This window comes from Dicentrarchus labrax, unplaced genomic scaffold (assembly GCF_905237075.1).
Source record: "Dicentrarchus labrax unplaced genomic scaffold, dlabrax2021, whole genome shotgun sequence".
Classification (NCBI taxonomy): Eukaryota; Metazoa; Chordata; class Actinopteri; family Moronidae; genus Dicentrarchus; species Dicentrarchus labrax.
In genome coordinates, this window is record NW_026136875.1 from 301,501 (window position 1) to 321,015 (window position 19,515).

The following is a 19,515-nucleotide window of genomic DNA, read 5'->3' on the forward strand; positions in this document are numbered from 1 at the left end:
ATTCAGAAGCATGTATAAATGAAAACAATCTGTCCGTTCGTCTGAATTTATTTTTACATTCTGATAATAAAACTGTTAAAAACACAAACAATGAAAAATCACACATCTAATCAATCAGATTAATTGATTAAGAAGATTAAAATCACGTGTTGTTCGTTAAAATGAAACTGATCCAGAGTCTGTTATAAAGATGATGCACTTTAAACTCTCTGAGGTCTTTTAATCTGAAAAGTCAGTTAGGGGAAATCAGCGAGTTATATAATCGTAACGTACGTTGTGGTTCGTTGCGATCTTTCACGTATCGTAAACTAATCACATGACAGAGAGCAGACTCTGAATCTGTTCATTAACACGGATGATCAGGACAGCTGGTAGATGTTCTTCATCATCGGCTCCTGCTCATCTTCATCAATGTCCTCATGGAGATCTGAGACGATCAAAAGGAGGCAGAGTCAGAATCATACAGGTAACAGTCATATGATCATAAGATAGGAGAGGAGGAGGTAGAGGAGGAGGAGGGGGAGGAGAAGGTAGAGGTAGAGGAGAAGAAGGTAGGGGTAGAGGAGGAAGAGGTAGAGGTAGAGGTAGAGGAGGAGATAGAGGAGGAGGAGGTAGAGGAAGAGGTAGAGGTAGATGAGGAAGAGGAGGTAGAGGAGGAGGGGGAGGTAGAGGTAGATGAGGAAGAAGAGGTAGAGGAGGAATAGGAGGTAGCGGAAGAGGAGGACGAGGTGGTGGAGGAGGTGGAGAAGGAGGAGGCAGAGGAAGAGGAGGAGGTAGAGGAGGAGGTAGGGATAGATGAGGAAGAGGAGGTAGAGGAGGAGGTAGATGAGGAAGAGGAGATAGAGGAGGAAGAGGAGGTAGAGGAGGAGGTAGATGAGGAAGAGGAGATAGAGGAGGGAGAGGGGGTAGAGGAGGTAGAGAAGGAAGAGGATGTAGAGGAGGAGGTAGATGAGGAAGAGGAGATAGAGGAGGAGGAGGAGGTAGAGGAGGAGGCATACACAGACTGAGGAGAAACTTTCCGTCAGTCACTGTTTGTAACCACAGAATAAGAAGGAAGGGTAATGTGCCACCTTACCTCTCTCTCCTCCTCCTGCTGCTCCTCCTCCTCTCTTCAGTGTGTCTCTTGCTCTGGCCTCCTGCTCCTCTTCCTCCTCTTCCTCTTCTTGCTCCTCCTCTTCCTCCTCCTCTTCCTCTCTGCACTCTGTGATGTTCCTGTACTGTTGAGAGCAGAGGAATCAGACGAAAATCCTGTCAGACGGAGCTGAGGGCACAGATCACCTGACAGATGTCTGATCGACGCTCACCTGCTCACTGTGATGTGGTGATGTGTCATTGGTGGAGGGGAGGAGCCTGTTAATGAGCTGACCAATCATTTTAAAGGTGGGTCTGTCTGTGGGCTCCAAACTCCAGCAGAGCGTCATCAGCTGATACCTGAGAGGACAGGTGATGTTAGATTCAAAATAACTTTATAAACAAAACAAACATCTGTCTGCATCCTCACATCTCTGCCGGAGCAAAGTCTGGCTGATTCATGTGGCGGCCATCTTTGATCATCTTGTAGAAGTTGGTATCCACGGCAACATTTGGATAGGGACTCTTACCTGTGCAGGTGAACACACACACAGTCAGAGGTTAGAGAGAACATCCAATCGAAAAACTTCACCTCTGGATGGAGGCATCTCCATAACAACGACCCCTGAGGCTCATGGGTACTGTAGTCAGTGGAGACATTACTACATTTCTGTTCAATTCAATTCAATTCAATTCAATTTTATTTGTATAGCGCCAATTCATAACAGAAGTTATCTCAGGACACTTTTCAAATAGAGCAGGTCTAGACCGAACTCTTTAACATTAATTACAGAGACCCAACAGTACCACCATGAGCAAGCACTTGGCGACAAGGGCAAGGAAAACTGCCTGTTAAAGGCAGAAACCTAGGACAGATCCTCCGGCTCTAGGTGGGTGGTCGTCTGTCTCGACCAGTTGGGGTGAGAGAGAGAGAGAGAGAGAGAGAGAGAGAGAGAGCGACAGACAGACAGACAGGTGCACAGCAACAACAGTATTGGCAATGGCAGTCAAGCAGGACCATGGCAGGAGGCTCCACCAGGATCCATGAGAACCTGCGAGACGAGAAAGCACAAGAACTCCGGGGAAGAAGTGGAGTTAGTAACATGCATTAAAGGGACATGAATGAGTGCAGAAAGAGAGAGGAAGAGAGTAGCTCAGTGCACCATGGGAAATCCCCGATAGTCTAGGCCTATAGCAGCATAACTAAGGGATGGTTCAGGACTCACCTGATCCAGCCCTAACTATAAGCTTTATCAAGAGGAATGTCTTAAGCCTACTCTTGAAAGTGGTGAGGGTGTCTGCCTCCCGAACCACAACTGGAAGCTGGTTCCACAGGAGAGGAGCTTGGTAACTGAAGGCTCTGGCTCCTGTTCTACTTTTAGAGACTATAGGAACCACAAGTAGCCCAGCATTCAGAGAACGTAGTGTTCTAGTGGGGTAATAGGGTACTATGAGCTCTTTAAGATATGAAGGGGCCTGACCATGAAGAGCTTTATAGGTGAGGAGGAGTATTTTAAATTCAATTCTACATTTTATAGGGAGCCAATGCAGAGTAGCTAGTACAGGGAGATGTGATCTCTTTTTCTAGTTCCTGTCAGTACTCGTGCTGCAGCGTTCTGAATTAATTGGAGCGTTTTAATGGACTTATTGGGGCAACCTGATAATAAAGAGTTGCAGTAATCCAGCCTTGAAGTAACAAATGCATGGATTAGTTTTTCTGCATCTGTCTGTGATAGTATGTGTCTAATTTTTCTAATATTACGTAAATGAAAGAAGGCAGTCCTAGAGGTCTGCTTTATGTGGGAGTTAAATGACAAATCCTGATCAAAGATAACTCCAAGATTCCTGACAGTGGTGCTAGAGGCCAAGTTAATGCCATCTAGAGTGACTATATCTTTAGACAATGAGTCTCTAAGGTTTTTGGGGCCAAGAACAAGAATTTCGGTTTTTCTGAGTTTAACATCAGAAAATTGCAGGTCATCCAGATTTTATGTCCTTAAGACATGTTTGTAATTTAGATAATTGATTAATTTCATTGGGTTTGATTGATAGATATAACTGCGTATCATCTGCTAACAGTGAAAGTTAATGGAGTGATTCCTAATAATGTTGCCTAAAGGGAGCATATATAAAGTAAATAGTATTGGTCCAAGTACAGAACCTTGTGGAACTCCATGACTAACTTTAGTATTTATGGAGGATTCATCGTTAACATGTACAAACTGAGTACGATCTGATAAGTATGACTTAAACCAGGTTAGGGCGTTCCTTTAATGCCAATTTGATGCTCAAGTCTCTGTAAAAGAATATCATGGTCAATGGTGTCAAATGCAGCACTAAGATCTAATAATACAAGTACAGAGACAAGTCCATTGTCAGAAGCAGTCAGAAGGTCATTATTAACTTTAACCAGAGCTGTCTCTGTGCTATGATGAACTCTAAATCCTGACTGAAAATCCTCAAATAAACTATTGTTATGTAGAAAGTCACACAACTCTTTGGCGACTACTTTCTCCAGAATCTTAGAGAGGAACGGGAGGTTAGAAATCGGTCTATAGTTGGCTAAAACCCCTGGGTCAGAGTAGACTTTTTAAGAAGGGGTTTAATTACAGCTACTTTAAAGGACTGTGGTACATATCCTGATAATAAGAAAGATTAATCATATCCAGTAAAGAAGTTGATGACCAAGATCAGTAATCACTATTGGAGACAATCAGAGCTGTAATGTGATTGGATGAGGTGTTGCCATGGTTACCCAGAGAGAAGATCTCCCACAGTAAGACTCCATAGGACCAGACGTCGCTCTGGACGGTGTACACGCACTGGAAGATACTCTCTGGAGCCATCCACTTCACAGGAAGACGAGCCTGTCAAAATAAAACACAGAGCCTGTCAAAATAAAGCACAGCGTCGAAACAGTGTCGAAATAGAACACAGAGTGTCAAAATAAAACACAGAGTCAAAATAAAACACAGTGTCAAAATAAAACAAAGAGTGTCAAAATAAAACACAGAGAGTGTAAATACAAACATTTCCCTGAACGATGTAGCTGTCGTCGTTACGGATGTCTCGGGCCAAACCGAAGTCACAGATCTTTGCAACACGATGATCAGTCAGCAGGACGTTCCTCGCCGCTACGTCTCTGTGGATACACTGAGAGACCGACAGGTGGACAGGTGAGAAGATTCTGCATTGTACGGACATACTAAAGGACCTCACAGTTACAGAAAGACAAACGTGTGTGTTCTTACATTCCTGGAGGACAGGAAGTCCAGACCCTGAGCCACCTGGAGGGAAAACCTCATGAGGTCACCAACAGACAGACTGTCTGTCTGCACACCTGAGAGACAGAAAGGTAGACAGGTCCGACCTCAGAGACAAAGCTAGGTGACTAGGTGTGTACAGGTGAGTTCAGATGTGTACAGGTGAGTTCAGATGTGTACAGGTGTGTACAGGTGAGTTCAGCTGTGTACAGGTAAGTTCAGGTGTGTACAGGTGAGTTCAGCTGTGTACAGGTAAGTTCAGGTGTGTACAGGTGAGTTCAGATGTGTACAAGTGAGTTCAGGTGTGTACAAGTGAGTTCAGGTGTGTACAGGTGAGTTCAAGTGAGTTCAGGTGTGTACAGGTGAGTTCAGATGTGTACAGGTGAGTTCAGGTGTGTACAAGTGAGTTCAGGTGTGTACAGGTGAGTTCAAGTGAGTTCAGGTGTGTACAGGTGAGTTCAAGTGTGTACAGGTGTGTACAGGTGAGTTCAGATGTGCACAGGTGAGTTCAGGTGTGTACAGGTGAGTTCAGGTGTTTACCCAGGTGTGTTTGTCCTGGACTCAGAACTGGATGCATCTCCTGATACTCTGAGCAGCAGGAGATCCCACTGTCACTGAAACACACACACAGTGATGGTAATAACAGATATAATAATAAAGTTTAATTGATGTTTTTATTGATTAATCGTGTGTACAAAAAGAAAAGTTCAGACCTCCTGAGTCTGGCGTGCTGGCCGGCCACGTTCTTATAGAAAGCCTCTCCTGTCACTTCATCCACGCTCAAAATGGATGCCATGAAGTCCTGAGCGTGAGCCCGCAGGAAGTTGAGCAGGTCGCCGTGGCTACAGTACTCTGTGATCATCAACATAGGACCTGATGGGAGAGAGGTCAAAGGTTAGTGAGTTCAGTCTGACTTCCTGTCTGAGGCTCACTGGTTCCTCACATATTATACAATAAACAGAGGAATTTGTTGGGGACTACAGTTGTGCTCATAAGTTTACATACCCTGGCAGAATTTATGATTTTCAAAGAATATGAATAATAACACAAAACCTTTTCTTTCACTCATGGTTAGTGGTTGGGTGAACTGTAAACACAGTTGTTTGATAATAAATGGCTTCACCCAACCACTAACCATGAGTGAAAGAAAAGGTTTTGTTCTGCCAGGGTATGTAAACTTATGAGCACAACTGTATTTTCAGCGGCGGATTAATCCACATTAAATACGTTCTCATTAGTTTTATAATTAATTAAAACCATCATCACCTCCCTGAGTGCATGCGCCCAGCAGGTTGACGATGTTGTCATGGTACCCAAGATGGCTGAGGATCTTCAGCTCTGTCATCAGAGCTTCCCGTTCCTCAGAGTGAGCGCTCGCTGCTCGTTAACAACACGACAGATAATAACATCAATCACAACAACAACAAAAACAACAACAACAACAAAAACAACAACAACACTGTGTAAACCTGTAACAATGATGAGGATGAGGAAGATTTGTGGACTGACGTTTGAGCATCTTGACAGCAACTCGTGTGATGTCATTGTCGGTTCTCAGACCATACGCCGTCGCCTCGACAACCTTCCCGAACGCCCCCGAACCCAAAACAGCACCTGACAGACAGACAGACAGACAGACAGACAGACAGATTAAATATTTCCATTTGGACCTGATAATTCCCACTTTTGAAAACAGAGACAATCAGAGTAATCTGAGGATCGTCTGTGTGAAACTTCTTTCACATCCAAACAATAGACCACACAACGGTTACTGTGAAATGGGATTGGAGGGTTTTAAATGGAAATACTGAGTGTCACCACTGCACACATTCAAACTACAGCACAGCTCCTGACTTGACTTACAAGGAAGTTAAGTGTCTTTATTCTGTTTTATTTTCACTTTTAATGATTTTCCAGAGGTGGGAAAAAGATACAAATACGTCATTGCTGTAGTTTTTGTGTTTGTTTTGTACTAACTTTTTACATTTTACACAAATATCTGAACTTTCTACTGATCTTGTACAAACAGGCTCATTACTTTATTCTTAATGCATTTAAGGGGAATTATAATTCTCATTATTTTACATCACTGAATACCTTTCCAACATCCAGGCTGCAGAATATCACATAACAGATGGAACAAGACTAAACAAAACAGCCACTAAAGAAACCCACAGAGTACTTTTACTGAGTAAAGAATCAGTACTTTTACTGAGGGAACAATCAGTACTTTTACTGAGTGAACAATCAGTACTTTTACTGAGTGAACAACAATCAGTACTTTTACTGAGTGAACAACAATTAGTACTTTTACTGAGGGAACAATCAGTACTTTTACTGAGTGAACAACAATCAGTACTTTTACTGAGGGAACAATCAGTACTTTTACTGAGGGAACAACAATCAGTACTTTTACTGAGGGAACAATCAGTACTTTTACTGAGTGAACAACAATCAGTACTTTTCTGAGTGAACAATCAGTACTTTTACTGAGGGAACAATCAGTACTTTTACTGAGTGAACAATCAGTACTTTTACTGAGTGAACAACAATCAGTACTTTTACTGAGTGAACAACAATCAGTACTTTTACTGAGGGAACAATCAGTACTTTTACTGAGGGAACAACAATCAGTACTTTTCTGAGTGAACAATCAGTACTTTTACTGAGGGAACAATCGGTACTTTTACTGAGGGAACAATCGGTACTTTTACTGAGGGAACAGTCGGTACTTTTACTGAGTGAACAATCGGTACTTTTACTGAGGGAACAGTCGGTACTTTTACTGAGTGAACAATGAGTACTTTTACTGAGTGAACAATAAGTACTTTTACTGAGTGAACAATCAGTACTTTTACTGAGTGAACAATGAGTACTTTTACTGAGGGAACAGTCAGTACTTTTACTGAGTGAACAATCAGTACTTTTACTGAGTGAACAATGAGTACTTTTACTGAGTGAACAATCAGTACTTTTACTGAGGGAACAGTCGGTACTTTTACTGAGTGAACAATCAGTACTAACTGGAGTCCTCTTTATGAATCTGCGTTTAAAATATCAAAATGTTCCAAGTTGTCTTTAAATGTCTCGTTTAGTTTCCTGTTGTATAAAATTCGACCCAGAGAAACACTAAATAAATACAATGTTAGTATTGACTGAAACACTGTCTCGTACCGAGGCGGAGTTTGTCTCGAGGAAACTCCCACTTGTAGTTGTACGGCAGCTGGGTGGGGTCAATGAAGGTGTAGTTGTTTCCGTCGGTGCTCTCGATGATCTTCCAGCGAATCTCATATCTGGGTTTCTAACAGAGGAAGGAACAGAACTGCAGGTTGAGGATGAGATCATTATTATTATTATTATTATTATTATTATATATGCTGTATTTAATTTTACAGTCATTGTGTTTTGTTCTATGTTCTGTGTGTTTGCATTACAGATTAGTGATCCATATATACTTTTATATATTATAAAGATGAAGTAAAGCAAGTGTACCTGTCTCCACTTATAAAAGACGACCAATAAGAGCAGAAGGAGGATGGCAGCGGCACTCAGAGCTCCAATCAGAGCCGTCTGAGGTTCTTCTGCAGAACCTGAAAACACCAGTAACACCATCTCATACCAGGTTTCATATGAACAGACTTGTACTCGGACACTTACAAGGATGGAAGACTTTGTGAGAACCTGAAAGATACATTTGATTTTATACTTTTCTTTCTTTTATCAAATAAAATATGAGGAAAGAAAGTTGAGTTGTTTAATCTGGTGACCGTCACACTGATGATTTACAGCTAGCTCATAGGCCGTGTGACTTTAGAAGAAGATAGAGAAGCCGTGGCACTGAGGAAGAAGAAGAAGAAGTTAAGGTTTCTTACTGTAAATTTGGAGGTCGATGTTATGCAAACCGCTGAAGAACGAGTTAGAGAAGTGGAACGAGTAACGACCGCGATCCTCCTGGCGAACCCGCCGCAGCACGAAGCGCGCCTCTGACCTTCAGAATAAAACAATAACCACCTTAACAAACTGCAACATGAAAAATACCACCTTAATACAATACCACAAACTATACATAATGCAACACCAACAGTACCACCTTAATAAATGTCTCATGATGCAAGCTTTTAGCTCTTAGCATGCTAACCTGTGGCCATTAGCAGTGTAGCTCTCCTCATACACCGTGTTGTTGATCTTTGCTGGTGTTGTCCAGTGCTGCTTCCTGATTGGAGGGTATGACTCTATCACAAAGGTCAGCATCACATCTCGGCCTTCATACACCTCCACTGTGCTGCTGCCACTAACGTTAGCACTGCTAGCTCCATTCACATCCAGTCTCTTGGTGCTGACGTTAACAATTAATTCCCTGTTCACTTCCAGTGAACCGCTGCTAATGTTAGCTTCTAGCTCTCCTTGCTCCTCCAATAGCATGCTACTAAGGTTAACAACCAGGTCACCCTTGGCCTGTATGGTCTTGGTGTTAGCGTTAGCATGCGGCATATGCTGCAGGTAAATCCTCAGGAAGGGAGCGTCTGTTGAGGAAGAATAGAGACAGTAAAGAGACAGAGTAAGAGATATCTGGTTCTCTAAAGCAATTATCTTGTTCTTTGAAGGTCATTATGAGTGATGATGATGTTGTCTGGACGATGGTCTAACATCCTCTCCTGCGTCCACCATGAGAGACTGTTAGACTGACAGTTGGACTGATTCATAAAGTTCAGTTAAAAAATCCCACAATGCACCACAGAGCATCTCTGCTGCAGGCTGCTGACAGCGACTGTAAAACAGACTAAAGTGAGTGTGTCTCTGAACTGAAGAAAGGACAGTATTATGGACACTGCTGACACACATGGAGACGTTTTAACCAGGTATGAATTCAGTTCAATTCAATTTTATTTGTATAGCGCCAATTCATAACAGAAGTTATCTCAGGACACTTTTCAAATGGAGCATGTCTAGAGTGAACTCCGTTATAAACAGGCTGTTTCTGTGTTCTTACCCACAACTCTGAGATGTGTGGTTGCCATGGCGACCCCAGCCTCATTGACAGCAGTACAGGTGTAGATTCCACTGTGAGTCAGGTTGACAGCAGACACTCTCACAGTGCTGTTTTTGAACACGTGTTTTTTGATATAGTCTTGGCTGACACGGACCTTCAGTCTCTGGAACAAAGCAAACAGAGGGCATCAGAACAGACAGTGTGAGAGCAGGACAGACAGACATCTGACCTCTGACCTCTGACCTCTGAGTTTGGGCCCGTCCAGGTGACGTTGTACAAATGGGAAGGGTTACTGGTCACACAGGTGACTTCAAACTGCTCTCCTTCCAGACGAACCAGTTCACCCTGACTGACAGACAGGGAGGGAGGCTCAAGCAGCCCTGCACACAGACAGACAGGTAGTGAGACAGGCAGTGAGACAGGTAATGAGACAGACAGACAGACAGACAGACAGACTTACTGCGGACCACCACCAGGTTGCCAGGTCTGGATCTGAACTGCCGTCCGTCCTTCCAGCCTGAACAAACGTAGTGTCCTTTAAATGACATCTGCAAGTCTCTGATCAGGGCTCCTTTCTGGGGGTCAATGGTCACAATCATGCCCTGGGGCAGGTCCTGCCCCCTCCCCCCAATTCTGTCCTCTGATTGGAGGGTGAGGTTTGTGACTGATGGGTCGGTCAGTAGACACCTGAACAAGAAGTCCTGGCCTTCCTTGAGGGCAGGGATGCTGCTGCGAGGAGTGACGAACACACTGGAGGGGTCAGCCGGGTCTGAGAGAGGGGCATTATGGGAAACGGAAGATTCATTGGATAAAGGAACCGCACTAAGCTGGTTTAAGTCATATTTATCAGATTGCTCGCAGTTTGTACATGTTAACGATGAATCTTCAATAAATACTACAGTTAGTCATGGAGTTCCACAAGGTTCTGTACTTGGACCAATACTATTTACTTTATATATGCTCCCTTTAGGCAACATTATTAGGAATCACTCCATTAACTTTCACTGTTATGCAGATGATACGCAGTTATATCTATCAATCAAGCCCGATGAAATTAATCAATTATCTAAATTACAAACATGTCTTAAGGACATAAAATCCTGGATGAGCTGCAATTTTCTGATGTTAAACTTGGGAAAAAAAACGAAATTCTTGTTCTTGGCCCCAAAAACCTTAGAGACTCACTGTCTAAAGATATAGTTACTCTAGATGGCATTAACTTGGCCTCTAGCACCACTGTCAGGAATCTTGGAGTTATCTTTGATCAGTATTTGTCTTTTAACTCCCACATAAAGCAGACCTCTAGGACTGCCTTCTTTCATTTACGTAATATTACAAAAATTAGACACATACTATCACAGACAGATGCAGAAAAACTAATCCATGCATTTGTTACTTCAAGGCTGGATTACTGCAACTCCTTATTATCAGGTTGCCCCAATAAGTCCATTAAAACGCTCCAATTAATTCAGAACGCTGCAGCACGAGTACTGACAGGAACTAGAAAAAGAGATCACATCTCTCCTGTACTAGCTTCTCTGCATTGGCTCCCTGTAAAATGTAGAATAGAATTTAAAATTCTCCTCCTCACCTATAAAGCTCTTCATGGTCAGGCCCCTTCATATCTTAAATGGTAAATGGACCTGTACTTGTATAGCGCCTTTCTAGTCTTCCGACCACTCAAAGCGCTTTTACACTATGTGCCACATTCACCCTTTCACACACATTTACTCAGTGATGGCAAAGTCCATCGAACAGAAACTAACATTCATACACACTCACACCGATGCACGGCATCGGGAGCAATTCGGGGTTCAGTATCTTGCTCAAGGATACTTCGACATGTCGGCACCAGGAGCGGGGGATCGAACCCACAACCTTCCGATTGAGGAACGACCTGCTCTGCCTCTGAGCCACAGCCGCCCTTAAAGAGCTCATAGTACCCTATTACCCCACTAGAACACTACGTTCTCTGAATACTGGGCTACTTGTGGTTCCTATAGTCTCTAAAAGTAGAACAGGAGCCAAAGCCTTCAGTTACCAAGCTCCTCTACTGTGGAACCAGCTTCCAGTTGTGGTTCGGGAGGCAGACACCCTCTCCACATTCAAGAGTAGGCTTAAGACAGTCCTCTTTGATAAAGCTTATAGTTAGGGCTGGATCAGGTGAGTCCTGAACCATCCCTTAGTTATGCTGCTATAGGCCTAGACTATCGGGGGATTTCCCATGGTGCACTGAGCTCCTCTCTTCCTCTCTCTTTCTGCACTCATTCATGTTCCATTAATGCATATTACTAACTTCACTTCTTCCCCGGAGTTCTTGTGCTTTCTCGTCTCGCAGGTTCTTATCGATCCTGGTGGAGCCTCCTGCCATGGTCCTGCTAGATTGCCATTGCCAATACTGTTGTTGCTCTGCACCTGTCTGTCTGTCTGTCTGTCTGTCTGTCTGTCTGTCTCTCTCTCTTTCTCTCTCTCTCTCTCTCTCTCTCTCTCTCACCCCAACTGGTCGAGACAGACGACCACCCACCTAGAGCCGGAGGATCTGTCCTAGGTTTCTGCCTTTTAACAGGCAGTGTTTCCTTGCCCTTGTCTCCAAGGTCTTGCTCATGGTGGTACTGTTGGGTCTCTGTAATTAATGTTTTAAAGAGTTCGGTCTAGACCTGCTCTATTTGAAAAGTGTCCTGAGATAACTTCTGTTATGAATTGGCGCTATACAAATAAAATTGAATTGAATTGAATTGAATTGAATTGAATTGAATTGAATTGAATTGGAGTTGGAATATCTGAATCAGACATTTGGTGTGAGGTGTTGCCTGAGCTAAACCTACCTTTGACATACAGGTGGATCCAGGTGTCCAGGTGTTCCAGGCTCTGGTTGGTGTACCCACAGCGGTACGTTCCGGTGTGTCTGGGGTCCGCCCTCCGTACCTCCACCAGATCCTTCAGTTTGTCCTCGTACAGCAGACGGAACGCAGTACTGGACCAACGGACCATACCGTTACCATGACAACTGAGGTTGAAGGTGGCGCCAGCGGTCAGGACCACCTCGGTTTGGTTCGGCAGGAAGTCAGAGTTCAGATGGATCGATGGAGGACCAGGAGGATCTGAAACAACCCAACAGTGAATCAGTTCAACAATTAGGACATCACCTGACCACACCCCCTTTGGGGTTACAGCATGAACCAAAAAACAAAACACAAAGTATTTCTACTACGATCTACTGCTCTGATCCACTTTCCATAATTAGCTTGAGATACAGCTGATTGGTCGTCTTCAGGTTGTCCCTCCCCATATTCATGTCCTTCTTCTAATAAATGAATACAAGCCATTAATATGATGAGCCAATTGTTGAATATAATCCAGAAAGAATATATTTATATCATTTAATTTACATAACAAACATAATATAATATTATCATATTGTGGAGATGTTCTTTAAGTGATATATGTGCACACATAGGTCATAGATCAACACATTGATTCATTTGGCTGAACAGTTCAAGAAGTGGAACTGAATGAAGAGCCGACTCTTATTGCTGAGCTTAGACAAAAAGCTACAAAATGTCACTGCAAGTGCAACAAAGCCCCGCCAATAAGAGTAAGTCATTAATATTATCGAGAGATGTGGAGATGGTGTAAATAATCAGCAGAATACAGACAGATTCAGTAACTCAGGTAAAGGCTGCAACGGAGCACCATATAATGATATAATAACTGTAATGTAGTTCAAATGTGCACACTATTGTCTACAAAAATACAAATATTGGATCAGGACTCAGTGTCGACAGATACTCAATATTAAATGACTCGGTTCGGGTCGGGGGACATCCCTAACTTTAAATCCACTTTTAAATGTGTCAGCAAGAAATCTTAAAAGTAAATAATTTGTCAGCAAAATCAAAGTTTATTCAACCATTGTTTCATTAGAAATGTGAAGATCCAAAGACCTGACTTCTGTCTCAACAGGGATTGTATAAAGTTATTTATAATTCCTCTTGTATTTGCGCATAAAGAAATCTTAAAGCCTCCTGAGGACTTTACTACAGGCTTGTTCACTCTGTTCATTCAGAAAGAGATAGGTGTGGAAAAACTCCAACACTCACTGAACAGTGGCCTAACTTCAGGCACTGTCAGGCTGTCCCTGCTATATATATATATATTGTATTATAGCACACAGAAACTCCACAATTGGTTGGATGATATCACACGACTTTATTTAAAATCAGAGAAGAAGAGACGATACAGCAGAGATACAACAGAAAGTCTCACTGGAAAAAAATAGTATTAATGATGACTTTTGATTATCAACATTTTTAAATCTATCAGCATACTCATTGATTATTTATTAGCTGACTGAAAACCAGTATGTTAGTGGTTAATAACTGACCTCTCTATCTCATTGGTTAGCTGGTATAAAGGAATCCCTGGTCAGCTCCACTCCACAACATATTCCACTGTCTAATCAGAGAACCTCATTGGACAATCAGAGAACCTCATTGGACAATCAGAGGACCTCATTGGACAATCAGAGAAACTCATTGGACAATCAGAGGACCTCATTGGCTACTCTGAGGAGGTTTCTTGGTGACCTCCTGGAGGTGGGTGGCGATGCGGGACGTCTGCAGCAGTAAAGCCTGATGGTTTTCAACCAGCAGACTCTGGTGTCGAGCCACGTTCTGCAGATCCTGGATCTGCTGGGAACCCTGGGGATGCAACATCAGTTCAGTCAAACCTGGTCAGACAAGATGGAACAGTCCCTGTAGCTCAGACCAGATCAGACTATAGTGTATCTGTTCTGGGAATACAGACTAATTGACACCCACTCTGAAATAATCCTACTGGATGTCTGACCTGAGCTCCCAGCATGCCGAGCAACTAAATCTAAACTTCAACTAAACTAAACTTAAATGAAAGTAAACAAGACCTCAGATTAACAAAATTCTATCCAAACTTAAACTTAATTTTAAGATAAGTTAATTATTTTAAAATTAAAGTTAAACTTTAACTTAATGTTAAACCACACTAAACTAAACTATCCCGGATCAAAACCTTATATAAACTAAACCCACCCAAATTCCAAGCGTACTTAGCACTCTGATGAACTCAATTTGACTTAATCTTAAACTAAGCTAAACCTCAGATAAACTAAATCATATCTAAACTTAACTAAAACTTAAACTTAAAATTAAACTTAAGCCAAACTAAACTAAACCCACCTGAGTTTGCAGCACACCAAGCAATTGGACCACCTGGACCTGGCCCTTGGCGACCTCTTTCTGGACCTGGACCAGCTCTTTTAGCAGATCCAAGAGCTCCTTCCTCCATGGTGCCTCCTGCTGCTGATCCTGGACCAGCTCTGCCAGCTTGGGGGGCAGGGTGTGCGCGCTCGGACCGGGGGCGTCAACGTCTGATAGGGCAGCGCCCAACATCATGGCGGCAGGTGGATTGTCATGGTGATCACCTGCAGTGAAGACGACTGAAGTCAAAACTTCAGTTTACAGCATTCAGCCTCCTCTGATTTTCAAAATAAAGGTCCAGTTAAAATAGAGGTTGACAGACACTGTGGCACTGTGAGGCAGCCATAGATCTGTGTATGGAGTGCCACACATTTAATACGCTTGATAAAAAATAAAAATATGTTTCTCATTCACATTACAAATAGAGAAAAAACTAAATATGACACCTCCTCTCAGACACAGTTGAGGGTAAAATGCTGTTTTGAGCTTAAATACAAATGATGTTAGCTCAGTAAATGACAGAAACAGCTAACATTACTGAGCTAACCCTAACCCTAACTAACTTAATAAGAATGCAACAGTTGACAGTATGATCTACACATGGTAGATTCTGTTTCACACAGGAATCGAACCCTGCCTCCTGTGTGACAGTCCTGTTATTGTCATTCATCACAAGCTAACGCTACGAAGCAGCTGGACTCACCAGATCACAAGAGTCCATCTTTCCAGACTTTAAGCTATACGCTCGTGTCCAGCCACAGTAGTTTGGACCAATCAGCATCCTTCGAGGAACGACTAGCGGTAGGACGCAATGAGAAGGTTAAACAACAATGGCGGCTAAAGAGGTTTGCATAGCTGTTGCTAGCATCAGTTCTAACATAACTGGAGAGTATTTCTTATTGAAAGAAGAACAAAGAGAACCATTTAGGACTATTATTAATGGAAAAGATGTTTTCTTTGATACTTTATTTGGTTCATTGATCTGATTGGTTGATAGACGCTGATAGACAGAGTTCATCCAATCACCTGCTGAGTATTTTTTGAGTGTGTCTGCCCTCTTCCAAACAACAGCCGGGTTAACCCCGACCTCCTCCCACAACGTTAACTACGTAACGCTGGTTTGCGTCACGTATAGGAAACATAAATACACCAGGGCAGATGGTGCACTAATGAACTAGCACCTTTCTTCACGTTCTCAGGTAACATTACTGCTGCTGCAACCTGCTCACTAAACACACTAAACATAAATCTCTCACAGATCAGCTTCAGCAAATATCTGTTTCTGTGATCAAAGTCAGAACTATTCACGAACAATCATCCAATCACAGAGCTTTTAAACTCGGCGGAGTCAGGACTGCCAAGATGGCGATGACCAGAGAACTCTGGGGGACGACACAAAGACTATGGACTGCTTATTATACAGAGGATTAATTATTATATAACACATTTAGTCTTTAGTCTTAAATTATTGCCTGATATCAAACCTCCACCCTGATCAACAACCTGATCACCAATCAGTGACTGCAAAGAAATCACTGGCTGATCAATAATCACAGAATCAGCAGACAGATTTGTTGTGAAGCTTCATGTGACAGTTGAAGATTGACGTCATCGAGTTTCACAATCAGAACGAGAAGTGAAACAACCAACAGGCTGTGTATGTGTGTATGTGTGTGTGTAGGGGTGTGTGTGTGTGTGTGTGTGTGTGTGTGTGTGTGTGTCAGCAGTCTGCCAGGGCGTAAACAATCAAACACTCTGAATTTAAACTTAGACTAACTATCCTACAGAACCAGTTTAAGAATTGTCTTTGAACCATTCATTTGACCTCCGCCTCGGTCCTACATCATATTAAAGCTCTTATCATGGATGTATGAGTGCTGTGTTCATGAATGCTGTGTTACAAGAGAAAAAGTCAGAGTCCGCAGCTCCTGAGTGCAGTTTATCGTTGGTTGTCCACTGTTAGCAGCACTGGAAACGGTTCATCAGTACTCAGCCAGCAGAGACACTAGTGAGGTCCAGAGGACAGTAACAGACAGAACCAAGGCCTGCTGCATTCTGGGAATAGAAGCAGAAGCTTCTGCTGTTGTTACAGTCTAAAAGTCTTAACACATCAAATCCATTTTGTCCATATGTGTTCTTTTAATCTGTCTGTCCCCCTCTCTCTCTGTCTGTCTCTCTCTCTGTCTCTCTCTCTCTCTGTCTCTCTCTCTCTTTCTCTCTGTCTGTCTGTATTTATTATTTTTTAATGGACTTGGTTTGTAGTGACACTGTTCAGTTCAACTATTGATCATTTTTGTTTTGTTTTTAAAAGTAGCACAGACAGACAGACAGACAGACAGACAGACAGACAGATATATTTGAAGATTTGAGTTTTTGTTTCTCTCAGTCAGCTGGTTTCTGGTTTGTTTGTTTGTTTGTTTGTGTTTATTTAGTTTTGTTTGTCATATTTCTACATCCATAAACATTTAACATTGCTAATACAATTTACAGTCAGTTTGATATTAAATATTAATTATCTGTTGTGTCTGAGCTGCTTAAATCATACATCAGTTTATTGTTTCATTCAGAATCAGTGCAACTGACCACTGATCATCAATGATCAATGATTATTGATTATCAGCATTCTCAAACTGACAACATGATAGAGATAGAAGGTCTTTGTGTTTGTGTGTTCATGAGAAAGTCCTGCAGTTAGGAGGTTTCAGTGTGTGTGTGTCTGTGTGTGTGTGTGTGGGGGGGGGACGGGGGGGCGGTGATGAAACCTCAAAAAGTCAGGAAACACATTTTCAACCACACACACACAATAACTATATGTGTGTGTGTTGAGGGTCTCTGTTCGTCCCACTTCCTCGTCTCACTTCTTCTTTGTTGAAGGCTGTGGGACTGTTGGAGGAACCGGTTACCGCGGCAACATTTTACCTCCAGCCCACAACCGTCTTGTAGTAGAAGAAGAAGAGGTCTGATTTATATGGTCAGACAGGATGTTGATCAGTTATTGATCCACACTGATCTGTACTGTAGAACAATCTCCGACTGTTACAGTATTATATATTGTAATTTAATAACGTCATTATTATTATTTATGTATTCCTTACAATGTCTTGTTTAGCCACAAGTTTCCCCCAGAGATCAATAAATATATTCTGTGGAAATAACTGTGTGTACTTTCTGTATATTTTCAACTGATTCTGTAACTTTACAGTAACATTATCCTGTAGATGTTCCACTGACTGTAACAGGGTTCCTCTGTTCTCCTGTTCTGTGGAACTTTGTGATTCTGATGAAACTGGATCGGATTTTATGGAGAAAATATTTTCTGGTTTTCCCTCTGACATCCTCAACTCTCTGTGATTTACAGAGTTTCCTAATAGACAGTGAAGTAATCACTGCTGTCCGCTCATTAGCTTGTGTTGGTGTTTAGACTGGTAGCACCAGAGCTTTAGACTGAGGGCGGAGGTCGACTTTAGGTCTGGGATGGAGAGCAGTGCTGGATTGTGTCGAGCGAATAAAGCTGTCGACTCCCTAGTTATTGATCATGAGTTATGTAATCAGAACAATGTACAGCTGTCCGTGTTTACTACAGTGGGATTGATTGTTTATTGATTTAATGTTAGTCAATCGATCAATAACATAAACAAGCACTTATCTGTCAGTATTTCTATTTTATTATTTAGTATTTAGTATTTTCATTATTTTATTTGTTTTACAATTTTTTTTTTAACAGTAATAGCTGATATAAATGTTTAATTTGATATAAATTAAATAAAAAAATGAGCTTGGTAAATTTTTCTGAAAAATATCAACTATATACTATAACTTAGAAACTTTATATTAATCTGTCAGTAAAAATATGAACATCAACTATATTCCTAATATTAATCAGTAAAAATATTAACATGAACATATTCTTTATATTATATCTATATTAATGTGTCAGTAACAATATCAATAATAATTTATTTTTATTGAGCAAAAACCTTTTATTCTGAAAGTCCCCGTATAATCAATTAATAATGAGCAATTATTAAGTGATTAGAATGTTACTGTTGATGAACAGAAATTAAATTATTTAATTAATTAATACCTATCATTACGGAGCAATAAACCATCAATACCTGTTATCAAAGACCAAATAACCATCAATTCCTGTTATTGAGACCAATAAACCATCAATACCTGTTATTAAAGACCAATAAACCATCAATACCTGTTATTAAGACCAATAAACCATTAATACCTGTTATTGAGACCAATTAACCATTAATACCTGTTATTAAGACCAATTAATTATTAATACCTGTTATTAAGACCAATTAACCATTAATACCTGTTATTAAGACCAATTAACTATTAATACCTGTTATTAAGACCAATAAACCATAATGCCTGTTATTAAGACCAATAAACCATTAATACCTGTTATTGAGACCAATTAACCATTAATGCCTGTTATTAAGACCAATAAACCATTAATACCTGTTATTGAGACCAATAAACCATTAATGCCTGTTATTAAGACCAATAAACCATTAATACCTGTTATTAAGACCAATAAACTACTAATGCCTGTTATTAAGACCAATTAACCCTTAATACCTGTTATTGAGACCAATTAACCATTAATACCTGCTATTAAGACCAATAAACCATTAATGCCTGTTATTAAGACCAATAAACCATCAATACCTTTTATTAAGACTAATAAACCATTAATGCCTTTTCTTAAGGATTAATAAACCATTAATACCTATTAACAGTTAAGTAGCAGTTAATAAACAGTCAATAAAATGTTCTGACCTTTGGCAGAGCAGCCGCAGCTGAGGGCGATCGACAGCAGTAGAGTATAAAGCTTCATCTCTCTCCTTTCTGGTCAATGTTGAAGTCAAACTGAAGGAAACAAACTTCCTCTCTGTCAACCAGAAACCAGACCCCGCCCACATGAAATAGACCACGCCCG

General features: G+C 41.4%; 1 protein-coding gene and 1 long non-coding RNA gene across 2 annotated transcripts; one reads left to right on the plus strand and one right to left on the minus strand.

Annotated features, from left to right (window-relative positions):
- Nucleotides 1-32: 32 nt before the first annotated feature.
- csf1rb (colony stimulating factor 1 receptor, b) lies at nt 33-19,454 on the minus strand. The gene is made up of 20 exons (XM_051394777.1): nt 19,356-19,454; nt 12,150-12,425; nt 9,785-10,093; nt 9,568-9,704; nt 9,325-9,487; nt 8,473-8,857; nt 8,207-8,322; nt 7,827-7,924; nt 7,509-7,635; nt 5,844-5,948; nt 5,601-5,711; nt 5,048-5,207; nt 4,875-4,948; nt 4,323-4,411; nt 4,102-4,224; nt 3,827-3,938; nt 1,502-1,601; nt 1,305-1,431; nt 1,076-1,217; nt 33-427 (listed from the first exon to the last, which is right to left on the minus strand). The coding sequence occupies exons 1-20, from the start codon at nt 19,411-19,413 to the stop codon at nt 360-362; spliced, it is 2,880 nt and encodes a 959-aa protein (XP_051250737.1). The 5' UTR covers nt 19,414-19,454; the 3' UTR covers nt 33-359.
- On the plus strand, nt 4,458-4,868 carry LOC127360435 (uncharacterized). The gene is made up of 3 exons (XR_007883744.1): nt 4,458-4,516; nt 4,557-4,746; nt 4,777-4,868. It is a non-coding gene; the product is annotated as an uncharacterized LOC127360435 (long non-coding RNA).
- Nucleotides 19,455-19,515: the final 61 nt, after the last annotated feature.